The sequence below is a fragment of the Salmo salar genome, chromosome 01 (genome assembly GCF_965601325.2).
Source record: "Salmo salar chromosome 01, fSalSal1, whole genome shotgun sequence".
Taxonomy (NCBI): Eukaryota; Metazoa; Chordata; class Actinopteri; order Salmoniformes; family Salmonidae; genus Salmo; species Salmo salar.
Genome location: NC_138291.1, coordinates 42,197,698 through 42,216,562, shown reverse-complemented (window position 1 = coordinate 42,216,562; position 18,865 = coordinate 42,197,698). Strand labels below are relative to the sequence as shown.

Below are 18,865 nucleotides of genomic sequence, written 5' to 3'. Positions count from 1 at the left end.
GGCCTCATTGACCTGAGCTCATACAACTTGTTTTTGAGTAAAAAAGGAATAATGTATGGATTATTTTTTACTGTAACAAATACTAAGATTAAACATATTGTGCTATTTATCACAGACTACTTCACTGTCAGTTTCCTGGCCTCTCTCTTCCTCACCAGTGTCATGAGCAAAGATATGATCAAGAGCCTCACATACAGTATATCGTTTGGTCATTGTGCTACCACAGAATGAATTGTGAGCAAGGCCTCAAAAAAGCTTTATATACCAGAGCTGCAAGAAAAGTTCTATATATCATTGAAACAATGCTGCGATTGTTTGTGAGAATGCCAACAGGTGAAAGGTTCCCATGGGGGTTGACATGGAAGCCAAGAAGGGGAGTGAGGTGTGTGTGTGTGTGTGTGTGTGTGTGTGTGTGTGTGTGTGTGTGTGTGTGTGTGTTTGCTCAAACACACATGCATGTGAGGGTCTGGGAGAGGAAGTGTGTCCATCTGATGAATGGGCATGTGCCTGAACTCAATTGTATACACTAATTGTAGTCTGACCTGTTCATTTTTATTGGCCGGTCAAAAAGTAACACCACAGGTGTACAAAAGTTAAATAAAACACCCAAAATGTAACAAAAATCATCAACATGTATTTTGTGTGCTCAGGTGCCCTGCGCGGACAAAGTCATGGAACCTTATGACAATCAGATTAAATGAACTACATCTTTCAGAGAGAAACCGTGTAAATCGGTCCAATTCGACCAGAACACAACAGGAGGGTTATTTGACAACGTCAATGGGGTAGGGACGTCCCAAGGATCCCAAACAGCACAGATCGGGAAGAATTGCACTGAAATCCAGATAATATGCGTTTCAGGGGCTGGAGCTGAGTGAGAGTTGAGTGGGCGACGACAAAACACTTAACAAAAAGCCGCGCGCCATCTGCTGTTGATGTTGCTGCTTCTCCTGGAGGTACCCCAGGGACCCTGGTACCTCTTACCCCCCTGCGGATCTGAGAGCCAGGTCCCAGCGTGGAGCCCAGGTCCCCCCTGAGAATGGCCCTTATCATCTCAACTTGAGAGGAAGGAGGAATCACAGAGAGAATACTAATGGCCATGCCGTTGCACAGCACAGCGCAACTTTGAACTGTGTAAATTTGGAAAGAAGTGATGCATAATTGGGCTGCTTTTTTCTTCTTCTACGCATGCACTTTTCGCTTAACTGTACTGCACAACGAGAATCTTAAAGTGGGCTTCATCTATCCCTATAAATAGTGTTTGTATGTTTACCCACACATTCCGCAACCTCAGTATCTCCACTCAAAAACGAATTAAGACCAAGATTAGTTGTAGCAATCCCTCTCTGCGCCCCCGTACATTGGAGGTTGTGTTATTATTAGGTTACATACTTATTCCCGGGGTTTATCAAGCATGTTAAAAATGACAGCTGTGTAGACCCGGAGCTCCCTGCCTGCGTGTTCGCTGCGACGATGACCAACGGTGACTGGGGGCACTGGGCATCAAAACGGCTGTGCAGTTGCTAACCAATGACAATCGGAAGAATCCTCTCGGAGTATAGATTCCCAAGCGGCCGTATTCAAACACAACCTACACATTACCAAACCATCGCAGTTGCAATGCAATGCCTGTCAGAACGCTTGGTTTCCCGTGAGCGAGGAGATGCGTACAAAGCTGTGTGCCTGTAGGTCAACTGAACGAGGCTTTTGAAGTCACTTGTGGAATTTTAGACTTGCACGCATAACGATGCTTTATCTGACTAAATCGCTATTTTTATTCTTCTGTCTGGTGGTTATCGGGGAATGCCGTAATCACGGACACCGAGTACGGAGATGGACGGGAACCATGGAAACGGCAAAGCATGGCACAGAGACAGCAAATCATGGCACGTAAGTTTGTACCCGATACTGCTCACCCAGGTGTGGTTCTTTGGTGTGCAATGGTTCAAGATCCGTTGTGTCTTCTTCATCTTCATCATTGAAATTCACAAAACTTGATAGGCAAAATTGGACATGGAAAAAAGATCCAATAACTAATTATAAAGGACGGGCGGTGAAAATCCAACAAGACCCAGACAGACAGTGGTAGATGACACGCAACCTGCTCTCAGAGCATTTCGTATTATTCTGTATGTAAATCCGTGACACTCCATTTAGTATGAACAGTTAAGTTTGGTATGGTTACATAAGACAATGGTTACTTGGGGCAAAAACTATAATGCGAATGTCTAGCTACACAAAAGTTGCGAGTTCAAATCTCATCATGGACAACTTTAGCATTTTAGCTAATTAGCACCTTTTCAACAACTTGCTACTTTGCATCTACTTAGGATGTTAGATAACCTTTCTCCTAAACCTAACCTTAACCCTTTTAGCTAACTCTTCCCCCAACACTAACCTTAACCTATCATATGTTTAGCAAATTAGTAACATATCATACATTTTGCATTTTCGTAACATATTGAAGGTTTGTAAATTTGTAACATAAAACACGTATTGCTAATTATTAACATATAATACAAATTGTAATTCATAACATATCATACAAAATGGGTGATGGACATCCACAAATGATTACATTCGATACGAAACGTAACATATCATACTAAATGGAGTGTCTCTGATTTACATACAGAATAATGTGAAACGCTGTGAGAAAAGGTTGTGACACTAGACAGCCAGGGAAGACCCTAGGTATAGCCTACTTGTTGTGCCCGCTCATCAATTACAGTTTAGCAGCTGGCTGCCAGTGCCTTGAATAAGATCAGCATGACCACGTGTCTCAAAGCCACCTGTCAAAGCCATCAGGGAGGGAAGCACAGTTATCTGGATGTCACCCAGTTGGGGTTGAGAACTGCAGCTACTGTTTTCATTTAATAAAGCAAAGCAACATGAATTTCCATTCCACTTTGATTGTGCTTTATGTTATAGCAAACGTCAGGGCATGAAAGTGAACACGGGTCGCTGGTGTAAAAGGCAAACACCCTATGCATTGCGCAAATAGGGTTAGCCCATTTAGCGGGAATTGTAAAGTGGCTCATATAGCGAGGAAAGCATGTCCCTGTGCTTTGACTACTCAGAGGATGGCCTCACAGTCCGCCATCCCACTTCGGATGCCAATGTAGCGAACTGTGTGGTAACTGGCTTGAAAGGCAAGCACCCTAAACATTGCGCCAATAGGGTTAACCCACTCGCTACAATATTAATAGGCTCAGAGAGACCAAAGTGAGATGTTCTCCACTCATTTAGAATTTTATTTGATCTCATTCCAGATGTGCTTGTGTCAAGTTAGAAATGAATTATTCCGCCAGACAGTCGTCATGACTTATTATGATGTTGTCTTGTGTTGTCTTATACCAGTTCCTTGACAAAGAAGCCTCCAGATGTGACCAAAAATCGCAAGCTGAAGACAGAGCAGCTTCTGAAAGTAGATGATCATGATTTCACCATGAGGCCGGCATTCGGAGGTAGGGGGATCACACACACACACACACACACACACACACACACACACACACACACACACACACACACACACACCACACACACACACACACACACACTGGCCGAAGAATCCAGATATGCTCCTATTGGATGGTTTTCAGGGGACCCCATTTGTCTGTAAGATGTCATGTGAAACACCTTAAACATCTTTCACAAACTGCATGAATTTCCCATTCATGGTATTTACCTACCTTAGTTGAATGTATGGACTGTAAGTCGCTCTGGATAAGAGTGTCTGCTAAATGTAAAATGGTAATGCTTTAGTGCTAGTTGACTTCACTCAGTTACTGAGTTCAATGGTTTAGCTGTAAGCCCATTCACAGTACTGTAACAACTGCAGTCCAACATGACAGATCAATTAAGCACATTAGGTAAAGTGAGAGAACATGATCTCAACTTTTATCCTCCAATTACACACCTTCTCCTGCTTGTTAGAAAAGCAAAGCACAAAGTCAGGCTCTTACATCCTGTAAACTAGAAATACTTTTGGATAAATACAAGTATACAGTACCTGTGTATTGTTTAAACAATTAGATTTGCTGAGTTTTAAGCATTTCATATATTTAGAATGATTAGATCGGACATCCCCATTTAAGTCAAAACTCAGTAGTACAGAAAGTGTCTTCTCTGTTTCACCACGCTCTCCACCAGGTCTGCATCACACCAAATGGTGGGTGTAACAGACACCGGGAATCTTCAACTTCAGTTAATCCTCCTCAACACTTAACGCCACTCCAGTTATCACTCATTTCAACAGCGCTCTGCTCCAGAGAAGAAAGTATGGGATGTTATGGGACGCATTTTATCCATTGTTTTTGATGGTAGGCCACTCTGGTAGGCCCACAGTATGATGAAATAACCACAGTAGTCTACTTGGCCACTGTTAAAACTGTAATTTAAAGTGGGTACAGCCGCAGTGTTCACAGTAAACTGGAAGTTGCACAGAATTTTCAAAACGTTCAAGTTTGCACTCAGCAGAGCTGAAATTTGCTCAGTGCCGAAAATAATTAGAGGGAACATTGCTCCTGACCCCAGATCCTCTCAAGCTCTGTCAGGTTGGGTGGGGAGCGTCGCTGTACAGCTATTTTCAGGTCTCTCCAGAGATGTTCAATCGGGTTCAAGTCTGGGCTCTGGCTGGGCCACTCAAGGACATTCAGAGATTATCCCGAAGCCACTCCTGTGTTGTCTTAGCTGTGTGCTTAGCGTTGTTGTCCTGTTGGAAGGTGAACCTTCACCCCAGTCTGAGATCCTGAGCGTGCTGGAGTAGTTTTTCATCAAGGATCTCTCTGTACTTTGCTCTATTCATCTATCCACCTGAACGTCTCCCAGTCCCTGCCGCTGAAAAACCTCCCCACAGCATAATACTGCCACCACCGTGCTTCACTGTAGGGATGGTGCCAGATTTCCTCCAGATGTGACGCTTGGCATTCAGTCCAAAGAGTTCAATCTTGGTTTTATCAGACCAGAGAATCTTGTTTCTCATGGTTCGCGAGTCCTTTAGGTGCCTTTTGGCAAACTCCAACTGGGCTGTCGTGTCTTTTATTTAGGAGTGGCTTCCGTTTGGCCACTCTACCATAAAGGCCTGATTGGTGGAGTGCTGCAGGTTGTCCTTCTGGAAGGTTCTCCCATCTCTACAGAGGAACTCTGGAGCTCTGTCAGAGTGACCATTGATTTCTTTGTCACCTCTCTGACCAAGGCCCTTCTCCCCCGATTGCTCAGTTTGGCCAGGCGGCCAGCTCTAGGAAAAGTCTTGGTGGTTCCAAACTTCTTCCATTTAAGAATGATGTCCGCTGTGTTCTTGGGGACCTTCAATGCTGCAGACATTTTTTGGTACCCTTCCCCAGATCTGTTGCTCGACACAATCCTACAGACAATTCCTTTGACATCATGGCTTGGTTTTTGCTCTGACATGCACTGTCAACTGTGGGACCTTATATAGACAGGTGTGTGCCTTTCCAATGAATTGAATTTACCACAGGTGGACTCCAATCAAGTTGTAGAAACATCTCAAGGATGATCAATGGAAACAGAATGCACCTGAGCTCAATTTCCAGTCTCATCGCAAAGGCTTTGAATTCTTATGTAAATAAGGTAATTCTGTTTTTATTTTTTATAAATTTGCTAAAAAAAATTAAAAAACCTGTTTTGCTTTGTCATTATGGGGCATTGTGTGTAGATTGATTAGGATATTATATATATATATATATATATATATATATATATATTTATACACATTTTAGAATAAGGCTGTACCATAACAAAATGTGGAAAAATGGAAAGGTGTCTGAATACTTTCTGAATGCACTATATACTTTTCTTTATTTTAACACAAAATATTGTTTAAATGCCTGATACAATAAGAGAGAGTGCATTATAAGAAAATAAAGTTCAATTTGACAATAAATTGAATACCTGAATTCGCACCAAAATTCCTGAACTCTTTGTCCGTGCCAGTGAAATGTTTTATGTGCTAGAATTCAGTCAATATCTGATGAATTATACAATTTCAAAAAGTTTGGAGTATCTTCGTCCGTTGTTCAACTGTTGCATTTATTAGAATTGTAAAATAAAATGACCGTTGCTACTTTGAATGTGTGAAATCTAAGCAGACTTGTATTATTGGATGAGTTCAGATGAGACTTGCTCAGGGCTAGTCTTTGCGTTGATCCACTTAAAAGTTTGCTTCGTTTGTTGCAACCAAGAAATCTACCAACTCAAACTTTAGGATTGTTTTCTTCGTGACAAAGACAGCTTTTTCTAACAACGTTTGTAGATGCTGCATTTGAAAATGAGAAAAAATAAGGAAGAGAGAGAAAGAGCATGAACAAGTTTTCTTTTCTTTTGATGTTTTCATCTCAACTTGTTTCTTGTTTGGAGATGATCTGAGGAAAGTAGGGGGGCTTGTACTGCAGGGGAACGAAGGGGAATATTGATCAGCAGGGGGCCACACACACACACACACACACACACACACACACACACACACACACACACACACACACACACACACACACACACACACACACACACACACACACACACCGTTCAGCGGGGCGTCACAGTGTCATGCAGAGCTGGAAATAGCCTGAGTACAATCATCCCCAACATCCCAACAGAAGGTGCATGGATCTAATCACACTACAATGGAACTGACTAACTCAGGGCTCATACAGTTACAGTCTCCTCTCTTCACCTTGAAGAGAAACACGTATGTGGAATTACACAGGACTAGTACAGAGGAACTAGTGGTGTGTAACTTTCTGCATGCAAATGGCCCAGTAAAGGAGCTTTCCTTGGACAGGCTTGGCTTCCTTTAGTCCCTCCATGCATTTTCAAAGTCTGTGCTTTTTGGGAAGTTTAAAGTGAATGTATGCATGTCGGGACACTGACTTGTAGGCTGCATGCAGTTTGTAGACTTACATTATGCAATTGCTTTGCCCTCTCCTTACAAAAAACACATGTGAAGTTTCACATTACATTTTTTCACTCTTGAATTGTTTTCCACCACTTCTATCTACATCTGGTTTCTCATACAGGAACCGACCAAGCCCGACCCTGCTTAGTTTCAGAGGGAAACCAGTAGTGGTATGCAGGGTGCTATGTTTCTGGAATGAAAGTGCCTAAAATTGCAGCTGGAAAAAAGCCAGCAAAAGCAAAGGCCATGGTAACGTAACCGAATTAGGGAAAATTGCAGGAAAAATGGGTCCGTTTTTATTTAACCGTGTTATCGTTTTACGTGCTCCTAACCAACTGTGTTTTTTTTCTTCATTTTTTTGCATTGTTTGTAACTTATTTTTTAAAAACTTTTTCTGTACATAATGTTGCTGCTACTGTCTCTTATGACTGAAAATAACCTCTGGACATCAGAACAGTGATTACTCACCACGAACTGGCAGAAGCTTTTTTTTCCTTTAACAAGTCCAACGAGCCCGACGTGAAGGACATACTGCTTTTCCGGGAACAGGCCCAAATCCCCGTAATTTGCGTGAAGAGTAGATGGAGAAAAAGAGGACAGAGGTCAGGCTGCCTTCTGAGAATTCGTAGGCGTTCGAATAAACCCCCACTGCCTTCCGTTCTACTAGCTAACACGCAATCATTGAAAAATAAAATAGACGATCTACGACTAAGATTAAACTACCAACGGGACATTACAAACTGTAATATCTTTTGCTTCACGGAGTCATGGCTGAACGACGACATTATCAACATATAGCTGGCTGGTTATACGCTGTATCGGCAGGATAGAACAGCGGCGACTGGTAAGACAAGGGGGGCGGACTATGCATATTTGTAAACAACAGCTGGTGCACGATATCTAAGGAAGTATCTCATGATAAGCTGTAGACCACACTATCTACCTAGACAGTTTTCATCTGTATTTTTCGTAGCTATCTACATACCACCACAGACCGATGCTGGCAATAAGACTGCACGGCGCTCCTAGTGGCGGGGGACTTTAATGCGGGGAAACTTAAATCTGTTTTACCAAATTTCTATCAGCATGTTAAATGTGCAACCAGAGGGAAAAAACTCAAGACCACCTTTACTCCACACACAGAGACGCGTACAAAGCTCTCCCTCGCCCTCCATTTGGCAAATCTGACCATATTTCTATCCTGATTCCTGCTAACAAGCAAAAATTAAAGCAGGAAGCAACAGTGACTCAATAAAAAAGTGGTCAGATGAAGCAGATGCTAAGCTACAGGACTGTTTTGCTAGCACAGACTGGAATATGTTCCAGGATTCTTCCGATGGCAGCGAGGAGTACACCACATCAGTCATTGGCTTCATCAATAAGTGCATCGATGACGTCGTCCCCACAGTGACTGTACGCACATACCCCAACCAGAAGCCATGGATTACAGGCAACATCCGCACTGAGCTAAAGGCTAGAGCTGCCGCTTTCAAGGAGCGGGACTCTAACCTGGAAACTTATAAGAAATCCCGCTATGCCCTCAGATGAACCATCAAACAGGCAAAGCGTCAATACAGGACCAAGATCGAATCGTACTACACCGGCTCCGACGCTCATCGGATGTGGCAGGGCTTGCAAACCATTACAGACTACAAGGGAAGCACTGCCGCGAGCTGCCCGGTGACACGTGCCTACCAGACGAGTTAAACTACTTCTATACTCGCTTCGAGGCAAATAACACTGAAACATGCATGATAGCACCAGCTGTTCCGGATGACTGTGTGATCACGCTCTCCGCAGCCAATGTGAGTAAGACCTTTAAGCAGGTCAACATTCACAAGACAGATTACCAGGACGTATTCTGCGAGCATGTGCTGACCAACTGGGAAGTGTCTTCACTGACATTTTCAACCTCTCCCTGTCCGAGTCTGTAATACAAACATGTTTTAAGCATAGCCCCTGTGCCCAAGAACACTAAGGTAACCTGCCTAAATGACTACCGACCCGTAGCACTCACGTCGGTAGCCACGAAGTGCTTTGAAAGGCTGGTCATGGCTCACATCAACACCATTATCCCAGAAACCCTAGACCCACTCCAATTTGCATACCGCCCCAACAGATCCACAGATTATGAAATCTCTATTGCACTCCACACTGCCCTTTCCCACCTGGACAAAAGGAACACCAATGTGAGAATGCTGTTCATTGACTCCAGCTCAGCATTCAACACCATCATGCCCACAAAGCTCATCACTAAGCTAAGGACCCTGGGACTGAACACCTCCCTCTGCAACTGGATCCTGGACTTCCTGACGGGCCGCCCCCAGGTGGAAAGGGTAGGTAACAACACATCCGCCACGCTGATCCTCAACACAGGGGCCCCTCAGGGGTGCGTGCTCAGTCCCCTCCTGTACTCTCTGTTCACTCATGACTGCATGGCCAGGCACGACTCCAATACCATCATTAAGTTTGCCGATGACACAACAGTGGTAGGCCTGATCACCAACAACGAACGACGAGACAGCCTTTAAGGAGGAGGTCAGAGACCTGGCCGTGTGGTGCGAGCACAACAACCTCTCCCTCAACGTGATCAAGACAAAGGAGATGATTGTGGACTACAGGAAAAGGAGGACCAACCACGACCCCATTCTCATCGACGGGGCTGTAGTAGAGCAGGTTGAGAGCTTCAAGTTCCTTGGTGTCCACATCATCAGAGGAAGGCCCTAAAAATTGTCAAAGACTCCAGCCGCCCTAGTCATAGACTATTCTCTCTGCTACCGCACGGCAAGCGGTACCGGAGTGCCAAGTTTAGGTCCAAGAGGCTTCTAAACAGCTTCTACCCCCAAGCCATAAGACTCCTGAACATCTAATCAAATGGCTACCCAGACTATTTGCATTGCCCCCCCCCCCCCCCTCTTTTACGCAGCTGCTACTCTCTGTTATTATCTATGCATAGTCATTTTAATAACTCTACCTACATGTACATATTACCTCAATTACCTTGCCCAACCGGTTCCCCCGCACATTGACTCTTTACCTGTACCCCCCCGTATATAGTCTCGCTATTGTTATTTTACAGCTGCTCTTTAATTACTCGTTCCTTTTATTTCTTATTTGTATTTATTAAACTGCGTTGTTGGTTAGGGGCTTGTAAGTGAGCATTTCACTGTAAGGTCTATACCTGTTGTATTCGCTGCATGTGACTAATACAATTTGATTTGATTTGCTGCTACTGTGTACACAGATATATTACTCCTCTATGGCTGGAATATGGCTCTGCTATGACATTCATCTGCCAACTCGGAAATGTCTCGAACAGCAGTGGTCGCTAACATAATACTGAACCACCCAAGTGGCGTGCTATCCTGTGTATGTGCGCCCTGTCCTGTGTGTGTGTGTGTGTGTGTGTGTGTGTGTGTGTGTGTGTGTGTGTGTGTGTGTGTGTGTGTGTGTGTGTGTGTGTGGGTGTGTGTGTGTGTGTATTTTTGTGTGTGTATTTGTGTGTGTGTGTCCTGTCCCATGTGTATAGTGTGTCCACTCCTTTGGGAGGAACGCTAGAGTAATCGCCACCCAACTGGGATGTTTTTGATTAGCGACAAAATAATTTGTCGCCAAGGCTAAGCAATACTCACTGACGGCTGGCTTAACCCGTAGCCATCTGCTGTAGCCTTAACCCTAGCCTAGCCATCACATCTAGATGTGTATTAACTGCTGTAGCTAGCTGCTAGCCTTAGCTTACCCTGGCCAGTGATACCTAGCCGGCGATGCTAATGATCATGACCAGATTAAGCTGGCAGGGGATCCTCCTGCTGACTGTGTGGATTAGCACATAATGCACTAGGGACTTCTGCTGACAGCTGTTTACCATCCATAACACTGTCTCAACAGACAGACCAGATGTGCTGCCAGGCTGGCTCAGTTGGGCACTAAAGGACACAGACAGTACTGAGTAGTACTAAATAATTACAGTACAGACAGTACTGAGTAGTACTAAGAGTATTACTGTAACATACATTATACTAGCAGTGACATTGTCTTGCTGAACAACTGTTTGGGGGTGACCAGTAGATTTTGGCTGAATACCAAATGGCACCTTGTTTCCTACATTATTTATTTATTTATATATAGGGGATAATGCACATTAATCAACATCAATATTACAATAATGCAACATCCATGTAAATTTGTCGGGGTTAGCCAAAAGCTAATTTTCTCCTGTAGTCCCCGGGCAGGTAAGGGACTTTACACAGCCACTATACAAATACTCACAAAAACAATACAAAATACAAATACATTACATTCAATGATATATAATTCTGTTGGGTTCTGAGAATAGGAAATATTCATGTCACTGAGGGAGAGATGGTAATGTATAACATTTACATTATGTCAGGATATGTTATTGTTAGCCATCAGTTATCCTCTGGGAGGAGAAGAGACACAGTCTGGTACCAGTCACCATGACAGCCATGAGTTGGGGAGGAGTGAGCACTTTGGGGCAGAGGTCAGGTCATATGAAGTGAGGAAGAACAGATATCACTAAAGGTTCTGTCTAGCAACAGAGATGTATTGGCTGTTCAGATGTGTAGGAGGAGACTCAACATAGGAGAAAGGTTGAAATACTAGTGCTCGTGTGAATATGTTCGATCCTTTGGAAAGAATAGACTTGGTTTAAGCTTTCACAGTGTCCATCTGTCACGAGTGCTGTCTTCAAATTCCCCGTCATAAAGGAGCCAAGGCGCAGCGTGCCGGTAATTCCACAGCTTTATTGAAGGAAACCCAAACAATAAACAGGTACGCAGCAAGAAACGTAACGCACTGTGCCATACACACACAGAAATAACAATAACCCACAAACACAGGTGGGGAACAGGCTGCCTAAGTATGATTCCTAATCAGAGACAACGATAGACAGCTGCCTCTGATTAGGAACCATACTCGGCCCAAAACAAAGAAATACAAAAACAACATAGACATACAACACATAGAATGCCCACCCCATGTCACACCCTGACCTAACCAAACAGAGAAAAACGACTCAGGTCAGAGCGTGACACAGTCGAGTTCTTACTCTAATAATTAGAACCTAACAATTCTAACAACAACAACAACAACACTATCATCAACTGTCGTCTTGCATATGAGGAACCACAGATAACTCATGTGTACAGGTTTGGATAGATTTGAGCCATGTTTCAATTTAAATAAAAAAAATACAATAATCAGTGCAGCTTCTCAAGTCCATGGGCATTGCATTCCAGTATATAGTAGCTCTAACAGAGAAGGCAGATTGACCGATTTTACTGTGTCGAAAAGGGACAATGCAATCCCCTCTAGTTACTGCCCTTGTTATCCTGGAGGTGCTTTCCTTGAGCATGATATTCCGGTATAGGGGTGGAGGGGAAAGACCATGCAGGATCTTAAAGACAAGGCTTGCATCTACATAATGTTTAAAGCTATGCAGACTAAATAAATTATGTTTGTCAATTATATGACAATGGTAGTAGCTGTTTGGTTTGTTATCAAAAATCTTAAGTGTTTATTTGTAGAGTGATTCAATTGGTTTCAGAATAGTAGCTCCTGCTTGGGACCAGCATGTGAGGCAATATTTTTTAGTTGAGAACAAGTTCTCATTTACAATTGCGAGCTGGCCAAGATAAAGCAAAGCAGTTCGACACATACAACAACACAGAGTTACACATGGAGTAAAACAAACATACAGTCAATAATACAGTAGAAAAAGAAGTCTATATACAATGTGAGCAAATGAGGTGAGTTAAGGGAGGTAAAGGCAAAAAAGGCCATGGTGGCAAAGTAAATACAATATAGCAAGTAAAACACTGGAATGGTAGATTTGTAGTGGAAGAAAGTGCAAAGTAGAAATATAAATAATGGGGTGCAAAGGAGCAAAATAAATAAATAAATAAATAAATACAGTAGGGGAAGAGGTAGTTGTTTGGGCTAAATTATAGATGGGCTATGTACAGGTGCAGTGATCTGTGAGCTGCTCTGACAGCTGGTGCTTAAAGATAGTGAGGGAGATAAGTGTTTCCAGTTTCAGAGATTTTTGTAGTTCGTTCCAGTCATTGGCAGCAGAGAACTGGAAGGAGAGACGGCCAAAGGAGGAATTGGCTTTGGGGGTGACCAGAGAGATATACCTGCTGGAGCGCGTGCTGTCAGAAGATCATAGCCTATATAGTTTGGCGGCCTCCAGAGGAAGGTCTTATAAACCTAAAGTTGGATTATCCAAACTTAACCGTGTTAACCACCTTTGTTCACATGTTTCTTAAATGTCAAGTTGGAGTGCAAAATGACGCCAAGATACCTGAAGTTAGACACATTAACAAGAACAGCTCGTTGGCAGGAATCAATGGATTTCTTAGAGAAGTACATACAAACAGTCTTATTTAAATATGTAAATGCAGGCAAGAATTAGTCATCCATTTAGAAACATGTACCATAGCTTTCAGTTAACTTGTTTACAACTAGTTGTCTATTTTTTGAGTGTACATACAGAACTGTATCGTCTGCATACTGTCACGTCCTGACCAGTAATAGGGGTTATTTGTATTGTAGTTTGGTCAGGACGTGGCAGGGGGTATTTGTTTTATGTGGTTCGGGGTGGTTGGTTGTTTAGAAGGGTGTTTGATTTATTATTTCCGGGTTTTGGGCTATGTTATATGTTTTGTATTTCTATGTTCATTCTAGTATTAGTATTTCTTTGTTTAGGTCATTGGGTGTTGGACTCTCAATTGGAGGCAGGTGTTTCCTAGTTGCCTCTGATTGAGAGTCCTATATATAGGTATGTGTTTGTGTTGGTAGTTGGTGGGAGATTGTACTAGGTATAGCCTTACTGCCCTGTTATTCGTCATTGTTTATTTTGGTTTGTCCTTCTTTGCCAATTCAATAAAATAAGATGAGTGCACGTAACCCTGCTGTGTTTTGGTCCAACAATGATTTTTCTTTATCATCTGATGAAGAAGATTGTGACACATACATTTGCATGTTAACTTGTGGGCAAGCAAGTGGGAGATCATTTATATAGATGGTAAACAGAAGGGGGCCTAATATTGACCCTTGTGGGAACCCAATGTTATAGTAAAGAGAGTCCGACTGAGTGTCCCCCAAACGAACACTTTGACTTCTGTTTGTCAGATAGGAATACATCCAACTAATGACTTCAGTGGACACATTAAGGGAGGATAGTTTGGCTAGGAGGACCTCATGATTCACAGTATCAAAGGCCTTTTTAAGATCCAAAAAGACTGACTTCACCACCTATGTCCAGTTTAGATTGAATGTATTTCAGAAAATAGCAATTGGCTCTTTCGGTAGAATGGTTAGTTGTGAATCCAAATTGCATTTGATGTATGGAGTTGCCCTGAATGAGGTGATCAGTCAGATGATCAGCCACCCATCTTTCAGCTACTTTTGATAGCACTGGAAGAATGCGTATAGGTTGGTAATTTTCCACCAGTGTTGGGTCACCAGATTTTAAAACAGGTATCACTGCAGCAGACGTTCAAGCATTGGGGAAGAACCCATATTTGATGGACAGATTAACTAGATGTACAATAGGGGCAATCAGAGAATGTTTGTGTCTCTTCAGGAATACAGTGTCTAGACCAAATACATATTTTGTTCTAGCGCTCTTGAAGAAGCTAGTAATACTGCCCACTGCTGACGCGGAGATTTCAGGAATTCTGAATATTGCATTTGACATTTTAGTCATTTAGCAGACGCTCTTATCCAGAGCGACTTACAGTAGTGAATGCATACATTTCATACAATTTCATACAATTTTTTCTGTGCTGGCCCCCTGTGGGAATCGAACCCACAACCCTGGTGTTGCAAACACCATGCTCTACCAACTGAGCTACAGGGAAGGTTTATTATTATCTATGGGAGTGAGAACTGTGGTCTTGGTTGAAAATCTTTGAGTCAGTTCCCTGACAGAGTCAACCAAATAAATTGTTAAAGTTAGTAGATTTGAAATTGGAGTCTTGAATTAAAATCCCATTAACCTTTAATTCAATTTAATGTTAGTTTGCTGAGATTTTCCCAAATCACTTTGCCATTTCCTTTCGCTTAATTGATCACTCTAAGAAAGAACTCTGCTTTTGCTTTTTTAAATTGCTTACCACCTTATTTCTCAGTGGTGTAAATATAAGTCTGTCAACATTCTGAGCAGACTTCAGTGCTTTTTTTCAGGGAAGGACCCGTTCTCTCATCTGCCTCCAGAGGTCCTCGTTGAGCCATGGTAGAGAGGTTTTCCGTCTTGGTTTACGTTAAAATTTCAGAGTAAAAGAGGTATCCACTTTGTCAGTAGCTTACAGAAATGTTCTGTATCCAGACTCTGGGTCTTCATTGTGTAACAGATCAGACCAGTCAATTTGACTTATAGCTGCATCTTAGTTACCGTAATTTCCGGACTATTGAGCGCACCTGAATATAAGCCGCACACACTGAATTTTTTTTAAAGTATTATTTTGAACATAAATAAGCTGCACATGTCTCTAAGCCGCAGGTGCCTACCGGTACATTGAAACAAATGAACTTTACAGGCTTTAACGAAGCATGGCTTGTAACAAAAATAAATAGGCTTTAACGAAACACGGCTTGTAACAAAAATCAATAGGCTTTAACGAAACACGGCTTGTAACAAAAATCAATAGGCTTTAACGAAACACGGCTTGTAACAAAAATAAATAGGCTTTAACAAAATACGGCTTGTAGTAAAAAATTTGCAGTAAACAGTAGCCTACCAAGAAAGTCATTGCTCCAGACCAAGCTCCCGTGCAGCAGCTCTATTTCCTTTTCCAACAGCCAGATCAATCGCCTTCAACTTGAAAGCTGCATCATATGCATTTGATGGGAAGTTTGAGCGCGCTCGATTTAATCTAAACAGTAAACAAAAAGTTGTTTGACCTTAACCCGTTCGGCAATTTTATTGGTCTAATGAAAGCTTCATGCCGCCAAAAAACTGAGCACGTCACAGAATGTGTTTATTTTTTATTTTTTATTTGAAAGCGGGAAAAATCCATATATTAGCCACGTCATTGTTTAAGCCGCGAGGTTCAAAGCGTGGGAAAAAAGTAGCGGCTTATAGTCCGAAAATTACGGTACTCTGCTCACTTTACAGGATTTCTTTTTATCGTACTGTTGCACATTAATATGTTTCTTAAATCTCTTTTTAGTTTGCTTTCTAACCACCAATGTAACATTGTGGTCAGATATACCAACCAGTTAGTCAGTTAGTGGACTTAGTTATTCGATCAGGTCTGTTAGTAAACACCAGATGAATTTGAGTCTGGGATGACTGTGTTACTCTGGTTGGACCTTGTATTATTTGAGTCAGGTTGAAATAATCTGTGATCTCTTTGAGTTTTTTCCTGCAAGTTTTGTTTTCCAGTTTATATTTAAATCTCCCATGAAGAAGATCTCCTTCTTTTGATCACGTTCTTTAAGCATGGCATTTAGATGGTCATAAAACAAGATATCAGATGTTGGTGGTCGATATAATCCAATAATAGTGAGAGACATATGAGGGGAGAAGAAGACATTCAGCTCCATACATTCAAGGTCATTGGCATGTTTCCATATGATACGATTGCATTCAAAGTTATATTTCATGTACATAAGCTATCCACCCCCTCCTCATTAAAGGCAGAAATAGGAGAACATTTCTTCAGCCATGTCTCAGAGAAACAGAAAAAAATCAAGATTGGAGTCATTCAATAAATGTTCTATCTGTTCACTCTTAGAAATAATTCTAAGAATATTCAGATGACCTCCCAATATTCCTCTAGGCTTGGAACGAGGGTCCCAGAGCATTTTAGCCTGATTAACGGTTTGAAAAGTTTCATGGTACAATGTTTAAGGGAAATTAGTTTCTGTCTCGAAGGTGGGTTTTGTTTGGGACATGTATCAAGAGTTGGCATTAAAATGTAATTATCTGCAGATTGCTCATTCTCTTGAAAAGCCATGTTAGCGACAGAGGTTATGCTCACATAAACAGATGTCCTTCTCTGACCAGATAATATAGGCTACTCAATGCAAACATAATGCACTACTTGGGAATAGGGTACCATTTGGGACGTAGCCCGAAGACATGACCAGTTTGCACTGCATTTTTGCATGTCTGTAGGTCGACTTGACCCCAATTTTGCTCCACAAAGCACTTGAGGGCAACATGAAGTCGTTTGACAAAAGTGCATGGAGTTTGCATAAAGACATCACTCTGGGATGTCTTTAGAAACCTTTGATATGCAATATGCTGCCAAGTTTTTTTATGTGGATTTGGAATATTATTTATAATATTACATTAATATTATTCATTAGTTCATACTATTAAATATTTCAATACAAATTGACTCCAGACAGCTTCTGACTGTAGACAGTATAATACTCCTTATAATAACATCTAGGCTGATGCACTGTTACATTCACCACTTAGTTCACTGAGTTGAGATGTCAATGTAAATTGACTGTAAATTGCCATGTGTTGTTTTTTTTATTGACATTTTAGGTACAAGCCATCACCATGCTGTCAATTGATTTATCGCAAGTTGTAAAAAGGAGAACATTGCATTGATGACTACTATGCAGAAACAGTCAGAAACGATTGATCTCCTGGGTCTCTTTTAGGCCAAATGTCAGACTGAACTGGGACAAAGTTGGGGCAAATCGAACCAAGGTCAGAGTGACAGAATGCAAATACACATGATGTTAATGTATGTAACAGAGTGAAACTTCCAGCACTTAGGTTAGTTATTGTCTATGCAAGTTATCCCAATTAACCAAAGCCTTTATTTCACCCAGTGATGCAAACAGAAATTGGAAATTGCATCATGTAATAGCAAAGATTTTTTTTTAAATAATTGTTTCCACAGACAAGCTAATAACTATGCATCTTAAAAGGGAGCGGAGAGCCACTTTGATATGCAGTAAATGGCACCCTATTCTCTATATAGGGCACTGTGTACTATATACTAGTCTATATAATGCCCTATGGGTCCTGGTCAAAAGTAGTGCACTATGAAGGGAATGGGGCGCCATTTGGGATGCAACCCTCATCTAATTCTCAGCTCAGATACTCTTGATTGATAATCGAAGACAGATTCAGAAGCGAAAACGTGAAGACGTTCCGCATTAGGTGATTTTGAATCACAGACAATCAAAAAGCAGCTTGCAGGCCAATCCAAATCACAACCTCTTCTGAAATAACATGTCAGCTATTATTACTAATTTCTCTGATAATGTCTTCGCTGGAGTGAATCTGTCTCCATACATGGGGCATTCTACAGAAGTGGTGCAAATTGTAGTCCCACCCCAAAAAACTATATATATATATATATATTATATTAAAAAAAACAGTTAAGTCTCCAAACTTTGGACATTTATTTACATCATGATATGTTTTATTTCAATCCAAGGCAATAACAAACATATTATAAAATTAACATTGTACATACTGTATATAGTACATTGTACATAATATAGTACATTGTTTATGCACTTATTTATATTATTTCAATAGAACATCTTGTAGTTTATTTGTAGGTTTTTAACAAATCTTTAAAAAAAAAAATGCTCTCCCCTCTTTTGATGTCACTATCGAAACACACACATTGAAAGACTGTAGAATGAATGTGCCTTAAGCCACACCCATACAAATATCACCAGGTGATGGGATTGCACCCCTCTCCAGCATGGCCACATGGTGAGTAGTCTGTTTGCACACATTTTTGAGAAAATGAGTTAGCAAGTTGATAAATCTTCATGTATTTTTAAGTGTCACTACCGAACATCTAATATACAGCAGCGGCAGTGTTATCTCCATTCTAAAGTTGCATGCACCATGCTATACTAACTGAGCTACAGAGGACCACCATGTGGATAGTGGACAAGTGCACACTTCAGGAAAAAGTGTAGCCAGCAGAGGGG

General features: G+C 41.6%; 1 protein-coding gene across 1 annotated transcript in view; it reads left to right on the top strand.

Moving 5' to 3' along the window:
- The first annotated feature begins 563 nt into the window (after positions 1-563).
- Positions 564-18,865, top strand: part of LOC106602450 (gamma-aminobutyric acid receptor subunit rho-2) — a 36,400-nt gene continuing 18,098 nt past the window's right edge. Inside the window, exons 1-2 of the mRNA XM_014195114.3 lie at positions 564-1,890; positions 3,361-3,467. Of these exons, the coding sequence (XP_014050589.1) occupies positions 1,748-1,890; positions 3,361-3,467 (250 nt within the window). The 5' untranslated portion in view covers positions 564-1,747. The remainder of the gene's footprint in view (positions 1,891-3,360; positions 3,468-18,865) is intronic.